This window comes from Neoarius graeffei, chromosome 12, assembly GCF_027579695.1.
Source record: "Neoarius graeffei isolate fNeoGra1 chromosome 12, fNeoGra1.pri, whole genome shotgun sequence".
Lineage (NCBI taxonomy): Eukaryota > Metazoa > Chordata > Actinopteri > Siluriformes > Ariidae > Neoarius > Neoarius graeffei.
Window position 1 is genome coordinate 21,527,637 of NC_083580.1, and position 19,523 is coordinate 21,547,159.

Genomic DNA, 19,523 nt, shown 5'->3' on the forward strand with positions numbered 1-19,523 from the left:
AATATTGTTTGAAAGTCTAGCACAATATATTTTATTATTTTACAAATAATAACACTTCAGGTATTGTTTTAACAATAATAAGCATCATCGTATAAGTAATGGAGTGCAAATAGCTATGTTACTAGATGTCTTTGGAGTTGCTGAGACATGGAGGGGTGGGAATACCATCTAGCCCACAGTTCAGGTCGGAGTCCTTTGAGAGTAAATGCTTTGGCTTTCACAACATTCTGTTCCCAAAAGCTGATGTTGGGAAAAAGTCTTTACACAAAGAAGGTTTTCTTGCTTTTGTAGTTTTTTTAAACTGTTCTTCCGTGTCGTGACTCTTTGGGAAAAAGAAGGTATATTTCAACATGTAGCTAATGCTCGGCCACAAATCTGCACCATCACTCCAGTCATTTTGAGGAATTTTGTATGGATCAGAACCTCTAATAAACTCTAATTTCCATGTATATCTATCCTGCACTTCTTTCTGACTAAGATTATCCAAGTAATCCAGTAGTAGAGCTTTTTTAGCTTTAGTCTTCTTTGGACAACAGCAACAGACACCGGACATCTTCACTTGGCTTCAGTATGTAAACAAAGTTCGATTGTCCCCCAGGCATTGGATAGCAACGGTTGCTAAGGTAAATGTGATGCCAGTGCAAGGAGTCTATAGCGACATTCGGCCTTACAGCAATGACAGCAGTGTGTATGGTTTTCACAAGTGCAATATGGCATAACCACAGCAAGACAAAATAAGCCACGCCCTCAAGGCAAACTTTTCGCTATCTGCAGAATGTTGTTCTATGAACATTTTGAGCTCGATGGTTGCAACAGAATGCTATGGTAATCCCTGGTAGCCCACGTAAGCCTCATGTATGCCTCAAGTATGCTTATGGATGCCTTCACGATTGTGATGGATGAATTAATCCGGAGCTTGACCCATGGCAATTTTCAACATGACGAAACTTTCCGGGGATGGAAGCCATGCCCTTCCGGTTGTCAAGGTAGCTCTTTTGCTCTCATGTATTCCGATAAAAGGGCTGCTGCTTGACCTCCGGAAGGCTCAAAATCATCTACCAGCATCTACCATGAGGTGATTCTGGCTATGTGAGACCTTAGCACAACTCTTCAGTTATATTTATGACTTTTCCTGTAAAGTTTAATCACAGAGTATTGGAAGGACTCTAAACATGGTATTAAGGATTTAAAATCAAGTGAAAATTGCAAAGACAATTCAACAAGGCTGCTTGAAAATCAGTATTGGATTAAAACACTCACCCGCAAATTTGACATGGAACTTGTTTTCAGGTTTAAGGATCTGGACGTAGAGGGGGCAGTTTGGGGCAAAATCCTTTACTGCCCACGCTCTCAGTATCGTTTGATGATCCTGACAAAGTCAATTTAAAGAAATAAAAAATAGCATGATTTCATTCTTGCAGATTGGAAACAATTAATACAACTCAATTCATATTAGTCGAAAAAAGGTAATGTTAGAGGCAGGGTTAGCGTTTGTCCTTTTGATTCAGACTTTAAAACAAAATGTAGGTGCATCACCCTTTCTGCTCTGGACAAAAATAAAAAATCTGATATCCTGTTTAAACACCATTTGCTATATTAGCTCAGCCTTTGGCTGAACCCTATAGAGGCACCTGTCTGTATCTGTATGTTTAACTGAGTTCAAGTGTGTTTAAGAATTTAAGATGGTCTTTGGAGTGCCAGCCTCAGGTAGCGATTCCACAGTCGTGGTCTAGGCCTATCCGATAAAATTTCTCACGATAAAATGTTTCGATAATTATTGATAATATTTAAATATCTACTTTTATCAAATACCATGAGAAAGAATGTTGAAATTAACCACTCTATTTTAAATTTAATCACCTTAAACAATTTTCTCATCCTCTGCACAGTGTTTCCCACATATACAGTGTCTTGCAAAAGTATTCATCCCCCTTCATGTTTTTCCTGTTTTATCACATTACAAGATGGAATTAAAATGGATTTTTTTTTTTTTTGGGGGGGGGGGGGGGGGTTAGCACCATTTGATTTACACAACATGCCTATCACTTTAAAGGTGCCAATTTTTTTTTTATTGTGACACAAACAATAATTAAGATGAAAAAACGGAAATTTGGAGTGTGCATAGGTTTGACCCCCCCAAAAGTCAGTACTTTGTAGAGCCACCTTTTGCTACAATTACAGCTGCAAGTCTCTTGGGGTATGTCTCTATTAGCTTAGCACATCTAGCCACTGGGATTTTTGCCCATTCCTCAAGGCAAACTGCTCCAACTCCTTCAAATTAGATGGGTTGCATTGGTGTACAGCAATCTTCAAGTTATGCCACAGATTCTCAATTGGATTGAGGTCTGGGCTTTGATTAGGCCATTCCAAGACATTTAAATGTTTCCCTTTAAACCACTCCAGTGTAGCTTTAGCAGTATGTTTAGGGTCATTGTCCTGCTGGAATGTGAACCTTCATCCCGGTCTCAAACCTCTGGCTGATTCAAACAGGTTTTCCTCCAGAGTTGCCCTGTATTTAGTGCCATCTATCTTTCCTTCAGTCCTGAACAGCTTTCCTGTCCCTGCAGATGACAAATATCCCCACAGCATGATGCTGCCACCACCATGTTTCACTGTTGGAATGGTGTTCTCAGGGTGTTGGGTTTGCACCACACATGGCATTTCCCATGATGGCCAAAAAGATCAATTTTAGTCTCATTTGACAGAGAATCTTCTTCCATGTGTTTGGGGAGTCTGCCGCATGCTGTTGGGCAAACTCCAAACGTGTTTTCTTAAGCAATGGCTTTTTTCTGGCCACTGTTCCATAAGGCCGCACTCTGTAGAGTGTATGGCTTAAAGTGGTCCTATGGACAGATACTCCCATCTCTGCTATGGATCTTTGCAGCTCCTTCAGTGTTATCTTTCGGTGTCTTTGTTGCATCTCTGATTGATGCCCTCCTTGCCTGGTCTGTGAGTTTTGGTGGGCGGCCTTCTCTTGTCAGGTTTGTAGTGGTGCCATATTCTTTCCATTTTGCTATAATGGATCTAATGGTGCTCTGTGGGATATTCAAAGTCTGGGATATTTTTTTATAACCCAACCCTGATCTATAATTCTTTACAACTTTGTCTCTGACCTGTTTGGAGGCTCCTTAGTTTTCATGTTGCTTGCTTAGTAGTGTTGCAGAGTCAGGATCCTTCCAGAATAGGTGAATTTATACAGACATCATGTGACACTTTGATTGCACACAGGTGGATCTTAATCAACTAATTATGTGACTTATGAAGTGAATTGGTTGGACCAGCTCTTATTTAGGGGTTTCATATGAAAGGGGGTGAATACCTATGCACACTCCAGATTTCTGTTTTTTCATCTTAATTATTGTTTGTGTCACAATAAAACAACAATTTGCACCTTTAACGTTGTAGCCATGTTGTGTAAATCAAATGGTGCTAACCCCCAAAAATCCATTTTAATTCCAGCTTGTAATGCGACAAAACAGGACAAACACCAAGGGGGATGAATACTTTTGCAAGACACCGTAGACTTTATTTAGGTGGGCCGCCCAGGAATATTAACAGCCACACAAAATATATCTAGCAAATCATTTTCGCAAATATTTATGAAGAACAAGAATGTTCTGTGAGCGATAGATAAATAGTAATCAACGTAATGTGCTGTATCACGAAAAGGAACTGTGTTGTGATGAAATGATTGGCTAAACAGCCGCTTTCACGCTGTAGACAATCTTAATCAGTGTGCATATTCAGTGTTGTTGTCAATGTTACCATGACAACATGGGGTGCTTGAATCCAGTCAGCAATCCAGCTTTCTAATGGCGCTTTTTTCTCGCCTATTTAAGTATTTATTAAAAGGACATTAACAGTCCATGTACATTTGATCATTCTATTTCTGCATCAGTAGCAGAAATTAATGGGCCATTTTTGTTTTTTTGTGTCTCTTTTCCTTCTTTGCAAGTCAAAAAATGTAATCATAAATTAAATAAAAGAAAAGAGTCTTTTTCTGAAGCCTGTGGTTGTTGCTGAGAGACAGCATATGTGATTTACTGAGCAGGGGTGGATTTCCCAAAAGCCTCTTAACGCTAAGAGCATCTTAACAAGGAGAGTGTGTTCATTGTGATGCTCGCGCTACCATTTAACAATGAGCATTGTGCTACGATGCTTCTGGGAAACCCACCCCAGCTCAAACAGAGAAGATTCCAATTCACGCGAGTGGAGCAAATTACAAACCACATAAGCAGAGCAGATTCCAATGCGATCCAAAATCAAATATAGACAGTAAACCAATTTTGTGGCTGCAAGTAATGCCGACTCTTTCTGCTGGCAACCACCACAATCATATTTACGACCTGTGTGAAACACTGTTCATTTTCTAACTCCATGCTGTTTCTGGTAGTTTGCATTTAATGCATTGAAGTGAAACTACTGAACATTCTATCGAACAATTTTCTTATTACTTGATGAATTGTCCATCAACAGTACCATGAAGTCCGGTGGAATGACGCACCCGGTGGAATGACGCGCCCGGTGGAATGACGCAGCGTGAAGTTTAAATATGTTTAAATGTTCATTCCTCTTCCCAGTTTGTTGTCATGAATTATAAATATTCCAACTGAAATGAGCACTTGTGGAAAAAAAACAGTTGTGTGTTCATCAATCAGTGTGTGTTGTTATCGCCTGGGGTGGCTTAGAGGACGAGCTCTCTAAGTCTCATAAAATTCCCCAAAGGCATGTGTAAAATAGAGCCTCAAACAACCAACGTCCAGTTCCTGGTCTTCTCGCAGCAGAACCGTTTATACTGACAGGAGAAGAGGCAAAGGCAGATTACTGGCGCCTCAAAACCAGTTGGTCTCTTTAACACTCGCTCACTGGTATACGGTACAACATCTCTGATCTGCCTGTTTTACACGTCATTCCAAACGGTAAGCTTTCCTTTAGAACTCCAGTCCTCCAGGTTGGGGGTTTTGTGCAGGGGGAGCTTCCTTGCCATGTAAAAACATCAACAGCTACAGAAACTCATAGTGAGCAGGCGGATCCATCACAAGATGGATGAAGACCTGACCAAGGTACTGTACAAGGTAAGGTAGGTTCATCAGTTGTTTTCATAATTTCTGCTGTTCTTGTTTTAAAGACTTTCTCCTACTATCATGCATCAACTGACTATAAAAAATGTTTAAAATAATTGTACATTGCTTTGGCATTTATTGACTACCATACCTTACAGAACATGCCTCTTCTTAGATCGGTGAGATTGGTGCATGTGTCATTCCACCGGACATTAACGTTGCTGTAGAAGACACCAGCTAAGTGAAAAATTCTGCTATTCTGAGTCATTTCTCGTTAATCTTTTTTTCTATTTTTCTTCATGACGAATGTATAAATGGCCTGGCTACAAATAAAAACACACCAAAGAGAGATTGTGTATTCTATCTGATTACAACTGGGAATGGAAAGCTTTGGTGCGTCAATCCACCAGACAGTATTGTATACATCGTTATCATTTTATTGCCCAGGCCTTTGTTGTTCTGCCATGTATTAAACTACTAATATACAGTGCCTTGCAAAAGTATTCATCCCCCTTGGTGTTTGTCCTGTTTTGTCGCATTACAAACTGGAATTAAAATGGATTTTTGGAGGGTTAGCACCATTTGATTAACACAACATGCCTACCAATTTAAAGGTGCACATTGTTTTTTTTTATTGTGACACAAACAATAATTAAGATGAAAAAACAGAAATCTGGAGTGTGCACAAGTATCCACCCCCTTTTGTATGAAACCCCTAAATAAAAGCTGGTCCAACTAATTCACTTCATAAGTCACATAATTAGTTGATTAAGATCCACCTGTGTGCAATCAAAGTGTCACATGGTCTGTCACATGATGTCTGTATAACTCAACCTGTTCTGGAAAGACCCTGACTCTGCTACACTACTAAGCAAGAAACATGAAAATCAAGGAGCCTCCAAACAGGTCAGAGACAAAGTTGTGAAGAAGTATAGATCAGGGTTGGGTTATAAAAAAATATCCCAGACTTTGAATATCCCAGAGAGCACCATTAAATCCATTATAGCAAAATGGAAAGAATATGGCACCACTACAAACCTGACAAGAGAAGGCCACCCACCAAAACTCACAGACCGGGCAAGGAGGGCATTAATCAGAGATGCAAGAAAGACACCAAAGAGAATTAATGAAGGAGCTGCAAAGACCCACAGTGGAGATGGGAGTATCTGTCCATAGGACCACTTTAAGCTACAGTGGGGCAAAAAAGTATTTAGTCAGCCACCAATTGTGCAAGTTCTCTCACTTAAAAAGATGAGAGAGGCCTGTAATTTTCATCATAGGTACACTTCAACTATGAGAGACAGGATGGGGGGAAAGAATCCAGGAAATCACATTGTAGGATTTTTAATGAATTAATTGGTAAATTCCTCGGTAAAATAAGTATTTGGTCAACTACAAACAAGCAAGATTTCTGGCTCTCACAGACCTGTAACAACTTCTTTAAGGGGCTCCTCTGTCCTCCACTCGTTACCTGTATTAATGGCACCTGTTTGAACTCATTATCAGTATAAAATGATGAAACCAAAATAGAACTTTTTGGTAAAAACTCAACTTGTCGTGTTTGGAGGAGAAAGAATGCTGAGTTGCATCCAAAGAACACTATACCTACTGTGAAGCATGGGGTGGCAACATCATGCTTTGGGGCTGTTTTTCTGCAAAGGGACCAGGACGACTGATCCGTGTAAAGGAAAGAATGAATGGGGCCATGTATCGTGAGATTTTGAGTGAAAACCTCCTTCCATCAGTAAGGGCATTGAAGATGAAACGTGGCTGGGTCTTTCAGCATGACAATGATCCCAAACACACCGCCCGGGCAACGAAGGAGTGGCTTCGTAAGAAGCATTTCAAGGTCCTGGAGTGGCCTAGCCAGTCTCCAGATCTCAACCCCATAGAAAATCTTTGGAGGGAGTTGAAAGTCCGTGTTGCCCAGCAACAGCCCCAAAACATCAGTGCTCTAGAGGAGATCTGCATGGAGGAATGGGCCAAAATACCAGCAACAGTGTGTGAAAACCTTGTGAAGACTTACAGAAAATGTTTGACCTCTGTCATTGCCAACAAAGGGTATAACAAAGTATTGAGATGAACTTTTGTTATTGACCAAATACTTATTTTCCACCATAATTTGCAAATAAATTCTTTAAAAATCAGACAATGTGATTTTCTGGATTTTTTTTTTCTCATTTTGTCTCTCATAGTTGAGGTATAGCTATGATGAAAATTACAGGCCTCTCTCATCTTTTTAAGTGGGAGAACTTGCACAATTGGTGACTGACTAAATACTTTTTTGCCCCACTGTATACACTCCACAGAGTGGGGCTTTATGGAAGAATGGCCAGAAAAAAGTCATTGCTTAAAAGATCACATTTGGAGTTTGCCCAACAGTATGTGGCAGACTCCCCAAACACATGGAAGAAGATTCTCTGGTCAAATGACACTTAAATTGAACTTTTTGGCTATCATGGGAAATGCCATGTGTGGTGCAAACCCAACACCCTGAGAACACCATTCCGACAATGAAGCATGGTGGTGGCAGCATCATGCTGTGGGGATGTTTTTCATCTGCAGGAACAGGAAAGCTGGTCAGGACTGTAGGAAAGATGGATGGCACTAAATACAGGGCAATTCTGTTGGAAAACCTGTTTGAGTCAGCCAGAGATTTGAGACTGGGACGAAGGTTCACGGTCCAGCAGAACAATGACCCTAAACATACTGCTAAAGCTACACTGGAGTGGTTTAAAGGGAAACATTTAAATGTCTTGGAATGCCTGGAATGGATTAAGGTATGGTCTTGGAAAGCCCATACCTTAATCCAATTGAGAATCTGTGGCATAACTTGAAGATTGCTGTACACCAATGCAACCCATCTAATTTGAAGGAGTTGGAGCAGTTTGCCTTGAGGAATGGGCAAAAATCCCAGTGGCTAGATGTGCTAAGCTAATAGAGACATACCCCAAGAGACTTGCAGCTGTAATTGTAGCAAAAGGTGGCTCTACAAAGTACTGACTTTTGGGGGGTGAATACCTATGCACACTCCAGATTTCCGTCTTTTCATCTTAATTATTGTTTGTGTCACAATAAAAAAAAGCACCTTTAAAGTGATAGGCATGTTGTGTAAATCAAATGGTGCTAACCCCCCCCAAAAATCCATTTTAATTCCATCTTGTAATGCAACAAAACAGGACAAACACCAAGGGGGAGGAATACTTTTGCAAAGCACTGTATGTATAGACTCCAAAGACACATGGTTAATTGTTGTCATTTCTTAACAACTAATTCCTAATACAGAGTATTAATCATCACTACTGCTTTCAGTCAAAAATAACACACTATCTTTTAGTTATATTATTAAAAACAAATCTTGTTGATAAATATAATTAGAGAACATTTTTTAAGTTTCACAATGAATAACGTGATGAAATGTAAATAGTTCTGGTCTTTTGGATCCTAATGTTACTGATTACAATATCCAATGATTGGTGAATGGAATAAAATACTGTAAGTATAAACAATATCAAATTGGTAAATAATTACTAAGCAATACTGTATATCCAGTAAATGCTTCTAATTAACAAATTTTTTTAATAATATCTAATGTCTCAAGTGACTCATGACATGACTGCTTGATTTCCTTATTAATCAGTGTGATTATCACCAAGTAGTCAGTTTGATGATCGTTTTTATATTATCCCCTTCGGACATCACGTGTACAATTGTACACATGAAGTTCCATAGCATGAAGTTCCATAGCATTTTTCCTTGTGTCCGAAGGGGTTAAAATCAGTCATATGGATCAGGAACAACTGAGACTGATCTATAGCTATTCTTACTGCAGCCATTCGATCCGCTTCATTCCTGCTGCTCAGAATAAAGCAAGCTTCTGCATCATCCATCCTACAGCAGCAAACAGGAAAAAGATCTCAACACAACAATACAGAGGACTATAAACACAGAAGGGCACTAACAATCACCTAGTCAGGGTTAGAAATGACACATCAGGGGGGCAAAATTATAGTCACAAACTCTGAACCAGTGACGAGCTCTTACTGAACAGGTGGACACACACACACACACACACACACACACACACACACACACACACACACACACACACACACACACACACACACACACAAATTATACAGAAAGGCCTTAGATGCTAAAAATGCTTCACTGTTATTAACATTTCATGGCTGTAAGAACTCAACACCATGGCAACAGATGAAAGAGAGAAAGAACAAATATAGGAATGAGAAAAGGAGAGTGGAAATTAGAGAGAGAAAATATAGAAACTGGGATGGAGGACCCTACAACTGAGCATTTTTCTACCAAAGGAATCCAAGGATAACCCATGTAGGCAACTTAGAACCTTTAATAATGAATAACACAAGTGACTGCTTAAAGACTACACAGGAAGCCCAACATCCCATAAAATTTCATTTTAGGTACAGCACTGAAATGGTTACCAAAGTGTCTATATTATTCATCAATCTTGGTGGAATTCAAGTGACCAAACATCATTTTACTGGTGTCTGAAAATGCCCTTTGAACCCCCAATACTGAACCACTACACAGCTATTTAAGTTTGTGTATCCATTAGTATGCATTAGGTGTTCATGTAGTTACTGTTTTAATGGGAAGAATAATTATTGCTCATTGGACAAAAGGTGTTTAATGTATTATTCTGAGTCCCACCCAGACACAACAACTTCACTGGGAGTAAATGGAGTGTGGGCAGGTGTGTATTGAGCAGGAAAACAAACAGCTCAACGTTTATTGGGCAGTGCATTCTTTTCTTATTCTGGCTCCATGCACGGCTTCTCCTTATGATGACTGGTAGACCTTTCAAAGGGTCTCATAATTGGCTTCCGTTCAGAAAATCTGGAATGAACATGAATGACATCTCGAACTTAAACACATCCATGCTAGTTGGAATCACTTGGAGTTTGCTGGAGATTTAACTTGTAAATGTTATAAATATACTATAAGCTAGCAGAAGAGAGTGACAGTTCGCTAATTAGATAAATAAACAACAAATTTCAGAAATGAATGTAAATAATCAAACAGAACTTTATACTTAACGTGTATTTACAATATTTATACTTTATGCTTATTTAATTGCTTTTTGGGACAATGGCAGACACCACTGACCAAGTTTTAGAAAAGGTTTTTGACGCTTCTATTTATGAACAGAGACTGAAAATTAAATAAAAAGGCAGAGTAACGTCCTTGGACTAATGTCCAAGATTTTGAATTCAAATGCCAGGGAAGAAAAAATTAATTTTTGCTGTCCTGGTACAGTAAAAATAATCTAAGATTACAAATCCCTGATAATGAGCAATAATGTTACATTACATAATTCATCTTATAGTACGTGTGTGTGTGTGTGTGTGTGTGTGTGTGTGTAGATATATACACTGCCTAGACAAAAAGTTGCCATTTAGATTCAAATTGCAAATACTTAAAAGCCTTTGATTGGATAATTACTGCAGTGATTAATATGTTTCAGCTGGCAACAATTCTTTTAACCCTAACTGATGCAGTGAGTAGCTTCTCATTTCTTAAACAAACATGTCAGAAGATGTATCCCATGGTCACAGAAAAGATGTCACTGTGTTTCAGAAGACTCAAATTACTGGCCTGCATCAAGCAAAGAAAACAACTAAGGAGACTGTTGAAATAGAATTGGGTTAAGAACTGTCCAACACATTATTACAAGAGTGCTCTGAGAGCACAATACCGCCCGCTGGCAACTATGCCATAACTCTGGTAAAATGCGACTGAATTGAACGAAATTTCAATATGCGTATAACGGTTATATACCAAAGCCTTTTGCCAAGTTTGGTGAAATTCTTCCACAAATTGTGAGAGGAGTTGATTTCAGAAGAACATAGACCCTCATGAAACTGTCAAAGTACAAGTTATTTAATCAAGGGTCAAAACTCTGTTAAAATTTTCACAAGTGAAATTAAACCGCAATATGCGTATTACCGTCATATAACAAGGTCTTTTGCCAAGCTTCGAGAAATTCGTCTAAAAATTGCAAGAGGAGTTGATGTCAGAAGGCAAGCACACCTTCATGAAATTGTGAAAGTACAAGGTTGTTAATCAAGGGCTGGAACTCTGGTAAAATGCGACAGAACTGAACAAAACAACAATATGTGTAGTACCGACATAACAAGGCCTTTTGCTACGTTTCGTGAAATTCCTCCAACAATTGTGAGAGGAGTTGATTTCAGAAGGTGAGCACCCTTCCTGGGACGGACAGACGTTGCCACATCATAGAACACAGTGGAACTCACAGCTATGTTTAATAGTGAAATTAAGAGCATTTCCATGTGATGAGAACTCACAGGATTGGGACTAAACAGCTGTGTGTCTATAAGAAAACCCTTGTTAATGAGACTAATCAGGAGAAAAGGCTTCAATTTGCTTGGGAGCATAAAGATTGGAATCTGGAGCATTGGAAAAAGGTCATGTAGTCTGATGAGTCCAAATTCACCTGATTCCTGAGTGATGGGTGTGTCAGGGTAAGAAGGGAAAAGAAAGCGATGCACCCATCATGCATAGTGGCCACTGTACAAGCCTCTGGAGGTAGTGTTATGATCTGGGGTTGCTTCAGTTGGTCAGGTTGAGGCTCAGGCACAAAATGTGGCAATAAAACGTAGTCAGCTGACAACTTGAATGTACTGCATGACCAGGTTATCCCATCAATGGATTTTTTTCATCCTTGATGGCACCGGCATAATATAAGGGCTCAGATTATGAAAGAGTGGTTCAGGGAGCATGAGGAATCATTTTCACACATGAATTGGCACCACAGAGTCCTGACTTTAACTCTTATTGAAAGTCTTTGGGATGTGCTGGAGAAGACTTGAGAGTGGTTTGACTCTCCAGTCATCAAGACAAGATCTCACTGAAAAATGAATGCAGTTCTGGATGGAAATAAATGCTGTGATGTTGCATAAGGTTGTCAAAACAATGGCACAGTGAACGTGTGCTGTAATCAAAACTAAAGGCAGTCCAATGAAATATTATAGTGTGCAACTCTTTTTTTTTTGGCCAGGCAGTGTGTGTGTGTGTGTTCTGTAATAGAAAAAGTTGTGCTTCTCCTATTTAAGTAACTACCAGCCGCCACTGATGCATAGAATCCTTAAAGACCCTCTGAAAGTGTCATTTAGGAAGTGTCTTTTTTGATGACAGAAACAAGATTGCATGTTATCTGGTGCTGTAATTGGCTGATGCAGGTGTCACTCACTTGGCTCGAAGGAGGTCCTGGTTTTTTAAGGCGGAACCTTGTAGGTATATAACCCTCTGAGACCAAAGTGGAATCTGCAGAACTCTCCTCACTTGACTGTCAGCTTCACATGGACACAGGATCACCACATAATAATCCTAGACACACACACACACAAACACAAAATTGAATGGACACAGTCTGTCTGAGGGGCAGGGGTGAAAAAGAAAATAAAAAATGGCACCCGGGTGGCATCAATTCTTGTTTTTTCTAATATAGAGGCACCCTACACTTTCAGAAAATAAAGCACATTACTGTACCTTCAGGCATACAACGGCTTGTCACTGGGGCAGTACTCTCTAAGGTACTTATTTGTACCTTTTATATACTGCTTGGGAACATATACGGTATGTCCCTTTTCGGCCCTAAAAAGGAGCACATAGTTACCTTGAGGTCCAATAATAAACCCTGGGGGTTTCTTAGTGTAGTGGGGGTTTGTTAGTGTACCTTGGGGGACAGAAATGGGCTCCTACTGTACCCCTAGTTCTGACAGTGTAGAGGACACATTTTCTCACAAGTAGTAGCAGCTAGAGGGCACTTCATCTCATTTTCCTGAATGTTGGGAAGCCTGCACCTCTTTTTTCCCCTCCTGGAAGGGCACCCTAGAGGGCACTTTTGCGTTTTTTTGTTGTTGTTTTTTTACCATGAGGGCACCAATGATCCGTTAAATGAGCTGTGTGTTACTATACCTATGCCTAACCTTAACCTCAATAACTTAAAACTTTTCTGCAATTTTCTGCAAGTGTATTTGTTTAATTATTTCGTTTCATTTAACCAGTCATTTTGAAGCAAAGAAAAGAGGGAAAATCAACCAGAGCCACTGCACAAGCATTACACATCGCCAATACAACAATTTGGAATATCCTGAAAAAGAAAGAACCCACTGGTGTACTAACACCAGGCATCAAGACAATTTGGCCAAGGAAAACAACAGCAGTTGATGACAGAAACGTTGTGAGAGATGTGAAGAAAAACCACTGGTTCAAGAAGACTGAGAGCAGAGATGTATATCAAATCAGACATAACATTAAAACCACTGACAGGTATAGCTACAGTTTTTTTTTTCAACTGTCAAGTTACATTCTGCAATACTGAAGTCACTTTCTCAAAACTCTTCACACAATCTGCAATACCAACATACAGCTTGGCCAAACAGTTCATCTGACCTACAAAATGTGCTACAGCCACCAAAACAATTAATCCATGTCTCAAAATCAACTCATACCACTATAACATTAGCAGTTTGTTTATTTATTTCTGGAAGAACACTATGTCACACACAAAAGAATGGCCTACAAGACAATAACAACAGACAGCATTACACAAAATATAATATGGAATCATCATTGTCCTTAAAGTAAATCTAACGCTACGTTCACACTGCAAGGCTTAATGCTCAATTCCGATTTTTTTGTGAAATCCGATTTTTTTGTTAGGTCGTTCACATTAACAAATATATGCGACTTGTATGTGATCCTCAGTATGAACGAAAAGCGACCTAAAAGTGTTCCGCATGCGCATGGCAGGATACGACGACGTCACACGCAGTGAGCATGGCCAGTGTTTACGGAAGTAAAACTGCCCGGTTGCGGTATGACCCATCCAATCTAGCTTGAATAGCTGTATCCCCCCAAATGGAAATCAGCTCCCTAACCTCTGCGTCCTTCCATTGAGAAGATTCAGAACCTTCACAGCCCGAAGCGTCCCTCGCATTGATGTCATGCGCAGGGGCGCAGATACGTTTTTTGAACTGGGGGGAACAAAAAACTGGGGGGGACAAAGCTGCCAGCAAACCAACCCCAACCCCGATATGCCTGTCAAACTTGTTGTGGGTTACCATAGCAACCAAGCTCGAGCTCGCAACCTGTGCAGTCTGCACAGCTCAACCAACCGAATATCAGTCTTTGTTTTATGTGAGTTGTTGCAACTATGTATACACTGCTGTGCACCTCAATAAACTGAATGGTAATTAGTCTTTTGATTTTTCCGTGAGGTTTGCCTTATGCAAAGAAAGACAGCATAGACGTTTTTTCCTCCCTATAAGTGGGGGGGACCGAACGAGGTGAATTTAAATCTGGGTGGGACGAGTCCCACCCTCTATCTGCGCCCGTGATTATGCGCCATGTTGTTGTAACTTTTTTTGAGAGACCCGCCGCCTACTTCAGCGCAGAATAGTGACGTTTGTGGCTTGTTGATGACGTGTAAGTCGGATGAATGCGACCTGGCGGTTCAGACTGAAGTCGCATATGAAAAGAATGGATAGGAATCGGAATTAGGACCACATATCCAAACGGCCTGGGTCGGATTTGAAAAAATCGGATCTGTGTCGTTCATATTGTCAATAAAAGATCGGATACAGGTCACATATGGGCGAAAAGATCGGATTTGAGTCACTTCAGCCTGCAGTGTGAACGTAGCCTAACTTCATTTTTTACGAACATTGTATTACAAAACAGAACACCTTTTCACTCTATAAAATGTCCAAGAATGAATAAACCATGAACAAACAAAAACAAAAATGTAGTCTTTCAGTAAATACTACACACACACACACGGTAACACATTACATTAATAAATACATTTGGGAATTCCAGTTTTGTACAATTGTTTTCACACTTGTCTCAATACCATGTCCACTTTTTCAAAGCTCTTCAGAGTGTGCTTTACAAACATGTACCTGAGCACGTCAGTTAACTTTTGGTGCAAAATGCACTAAAACCACCAAAACACTTCATACTTAACCCAAAAGTGACTGGTGCTGCCATAACTATAGCACATGCTCTCTCCTATCTACTTTGTCCCTCAAAGTACAATGAACAAAAAAACACAACTTGAAGCACTGCAAAATGCATATACACTATGTTGCCAAAAGTATTTGCTCACCCATCCAAATTATCGGAATCAGGTGTTCCAATCACTTCCATGGCCACAGGTGTATAAAATCAAGCACCTAGGCATGCAGACTGTTTTTACAGTTTGGAGCTGGCCCCTTCCTTTTCCAACATGACTGTGCACCAGTGCACAAAGCAAGGTCCATAAAGACATGGATGACAGATCCGGTGTGGATGAACTTGACTGGCCTGCACAGAGTCCTGACCTCAACCCGATAGAACACCTTTGGGATGAATTAGAGCGGAGACTGAGAGCCAGGCCTTCTCGTCCAACATCAGTATGTGACCTCACAAATGCGCTTCTGGAAGAATGGTCAAAAATTCCCATAAACACACTCCTAAACCTTATGGACAGCCTTCCTAGAAGAGTTGAAGTTGTTCTAGTTGCAAAGGGTGGACCAACGTCATATTGAACCCTATGGATTAGGAATGGGATGTCACTTAAGCTCATAGGTGAGTCAAGGCAGGTAAGCAAATACTTTTGGCAATATAGTGTATATTGTGTTGCTATATCCTATAGTTTTACATAGCGTTGCATTGCAAAATAAAAGGAAAAAAAAGTATGACCTCTTTTATAGTAGCCTAAGTATTGTAACACCAAAAACAATATGAAATTCAGCTATATGTTCAATACACTGTAAAAGAAAAATACATTACAATCAATTACTGAAAATACATTACATTCAATGCCATAAATGCCAAAATGCAAGCTTTCACTGTACACGGTAATTTGCACATACAGTATATTGTCCATCAGTGTCTCAGAGGAATACTATTGACCTGGCCTAATCCATCCTGTCTGCTGCATTTGGCCATAAATTTTCATCAACATCACACCGAATTGCTTTCTCCTGACATACACTGAGGAAAAAAACCTCTCAGAGTGCCTTATCCAGCCCTGGATGTCCTCTACTGTTATGTCCATACACCCAGCAGCCACTGCATCTAAAAGGATCATCTGGTCATGTGGACAATGGTCATAAACCTTCAATCTCCAAGCAGAACACCCCCCCCCCCCCCCCCCCCAAAAAAAAAAAAAAAACCTCTTCAACAGGGTTGAGGAAAGAAGAGTATGGTGGCAGGAATAATGACATCATCCTGGGATGGGCTGTAAACCACTCTGTGACCTGGTAGGAGTGATGAAAAGCCACATTGTCCCATATAATCTCAAATACTGGTAAATTCTGCCTCTCTGCAGAAAGGCTTTCATACAGTTCATCAAGAAATACGTACAATAAGGCATGCTGGGCCAATTGTATGGGCCAATGACAGCCTTCTGCAGCTGCAGTCCATCATTGGATATTGCTGCACATATGGTAATGTTAACCCCCTTCTGGCCTGGAACATCTACAGTTGCCCTCTTCCCAATCACATTCCTTCCACAGTGGTGTCTTTTTGCCAAGTTGAAACCAGTCTCATCCACAAAGATGAATGTGTGTTTGTTCAATTTCACTGGCTTCAAGCTTCATGACTCTCTTCAGTAAACTTGAGAGACACAAATGGAAAGATGCATATTGTATTGTGCACAATAGCTCAAAAGAAAATGCCTGAGTGTGTTGCTTTGTTCAGAATCACCATAGATACCGTAACTTACCTGGACGTATTGGTACCGGAGTTCCTTGCCACGCTCAGAGTTCCTCTCAAATGGGACAGTGTACAACTGTTTCATCCTGATCCAATGTTTCTGCAGCACTCTTGTAATGGTTGTAGTGCTAACATTCTCAGTGTTGTTATCTGAGATATGTTGTCACATATTTCTTTGAGCTTTAATGCTGTTGTTGGCAATGACCATCTCAACTATTGCATCCTCCTGTTGAGGCATAAATATTCTTCCCCTTCCCCCTGTGTGAGGTAACTGCTGTGAACTACAGTAGTGAGCTAAAGACGCTGTCAATCACAGTACTACTACTACTGTATATGTACATACACATCAATCAGATTAGCTTTCAATCAGAATACTGTATAGTACCTGTTGGTTTGCCTGAAAATCCTCACTACTGATGCCTCTATGAATCTAGGTAAGTTTGGTTGAACCCTCAGACCTACATACCTCAAGGACAGACCATGATTTACCATATGGTCAATTATTGTGGCTCTGATTTCATCAGAAACAACTGTTCCAGCTCTTCTCCACTGATGTCTTCTTCCTCTGCCTCTTGGTACATCCATTTTACTCATACACACTACTATGGAAGGAAAGCAAATGGCAATCCACAGATGGCTCCTTTTGAATATGTGGTAACGAGGCACAAACAGAAATGCCTGGGTAGGTCTTTAGCTGGAATTCAGCAGATGGCTTATCAATCTGCTGAATTTTGAGTAAAAATTTTACGAATTTCACATGTGCAAATACGAAATGTACTGTAAACATCACTTTTCTACAAATGGTAACAAGGCTGCAAATAAACTGAACTGACTTTCAGCTAAGATCAGAATCATCTGACAGTAATTAATGCTTTTACAGTAACTTCACTTGTTGAAATGTAGCATATTTCCATCTAAAGTGATTTAAAGGTGCTGACTGCAAAGGTGAATTCTAGGCAAAATGTTCCATTTCTATTGCTGTTTGAGTTTCGAGATATTTCGCTGTTGCACACACCGTGTATGTTTGGCGGAATTGTTTCTACTGACAGGAGAAGGAGCAAGGGCGGGTCTCTGGCACCTTAAAAAAAACAGTTGTTTCGGGTAGGTGGAGCTCATCAGCTTGGGAAGGCAGTCCATCTAGGAGAAGGTAAACTCTGATCTCAAACCTCCACTGCCTTGCGGCCATGTCCAGTTATTGAAAAGGCTTCAGAAGCAAACCTCAAGGAAAAATCCGGAATGGGGCCCCTAAAGCGGTTGGATCGTCAACACCAACCTCCTTCCGGCAGCTCCTGCAGCCAAGCTGATGCCAAACGTATTGCTCCGCTATCCTTTGGACCACATCGGTGAGGCCGAGAGGGGGATTCTGTTGACTGGGCACGACAGGATCTCCATGCACTTTGCCCAGGCATGCACCCTGGAGAGGTCACTCCACTGCTGCCATTCTCAGCATCAGAAACAACATGGGAGACAGCAGTTATGAGTTATAAGCCCAGACTGATTGGCATAGACTGTAAATCTCGCACCAGGCAAAGAAGGAAGAAAGAGAAAACCAATCACTCTTGCAAATAGCAAGCTGAAATGTCAGGACAATGTGTCCCGGCCTCTCTGATGACTTACGTCAGGTTGATGACTCCAGGAAAACAGCTATTATCAACTGAGAGCTCAAAAGGCTCAACATTGACATTGCTGTGCTGCAGGAGACCAGACTCCATTCAAATGGCAGCCTCAGAGAACAGAACTACACGTTCTTTTGCCAGGGAAAGGAACCAGAGGAACCATGATTGCATGGCGTTGTATTTGCTGTGAGAAACTCTCTCCTATCATCAGTGGAACCACCATCCAAAGACATAGCCCGAATCCTCTCACTCCGTCTCCCAACCTACTCTGACACAGTGAACATCTTGAGCATCTACGCTCCTACACTCTGCTCATCAGTTGAGGTCAAGGATGAGTTTTATGAGGAGCTTGATTCCACCATTAGAAGGATTCCTCCCACAGAACACCCGTACCTGCTTGGGGACTTCAACATCTGAGTGGGAGCGGACCATGGCTCCTGGCCCCACAGCATCAGCCACTTTGGTGTCAACAAGCTCAACTATGCTATGCTCCTACCACGACCTCTGAAAAAAACAATACATTCTTCTCCACCAAGCTGAACCACAGAGTATCCTGGCGGCACCCCAGATCCTGTCACTGGCACTAGCTGGATCTCATTATCACTTGCAGACCCTCACTGAACTGCATCCTTGTTACCTGCAGCTATCACAGTGCTGACTGTGACACTGACCACTCCCTGGTTGTCGGCAAGGTGCATCTTCAGCCCAAACAAATCCACCATTCCAAGCAGAAAGGATGCCCACGTATCAACACAGCCAGAACAACAATCCCAGACCTGTGTGAACACTTCACTGACTCCACTGAAGAAGCCTTGAAGGACTTCCCCACAGGCAATGCCGAAGAGAGATGGAACCACATCCATGATGCCATTTACAACTCCGCATTGGACACCTTCAGCAAGAGGGAGAGAACCCAGATAGGTTCAAAGCAGGAATTGCTGAACTTGAGCCAGTAATTGCAGCCAAGTGTGCGGCACTGCTCAACTACAAGAGAGAGCCCTCAGAGAAGACACTTACTGCACTCAGGAAGGCCAGAAATGATGCCCAACGGATCGCTAGACAGTGTGCCAACAAG

At 40.9% G+C, this 19,523-nt stretch overlaps 1 protein-coding gene across 1 annotated transcript in view; it reads right to left on the reverse strand.

The window, feature by feature from the left end:
• kcnt1a (potassium sodium-activated channel subfamily T member 1a) overlaps window positions 1–19,523 on the reverse strand; it is a 193,863-nt gene that overhangs the window by 70,051 nt on the left and 104,289 nt on the right. The window contains exons 14-16 of the mRNA XM_060936623.1: window positions 12,319–12,455; window positions 8,891–8,954; window positions 1,261–1,369 (exon numbers count right to left, since the gene is read on the reverse strand). Of these exons, the coding sequence (XP_060792606.1) occupies window positions 1,261–1,369; window positions 8,891–8,954; window positions 12,319–12,455 (310 nt within the window). The remainder of the gene's footprint in view (window positions 1–1,260; window positions 1,370–8,890; window positions 8,955–12,318; window positions 12,456–19,523) is intronic.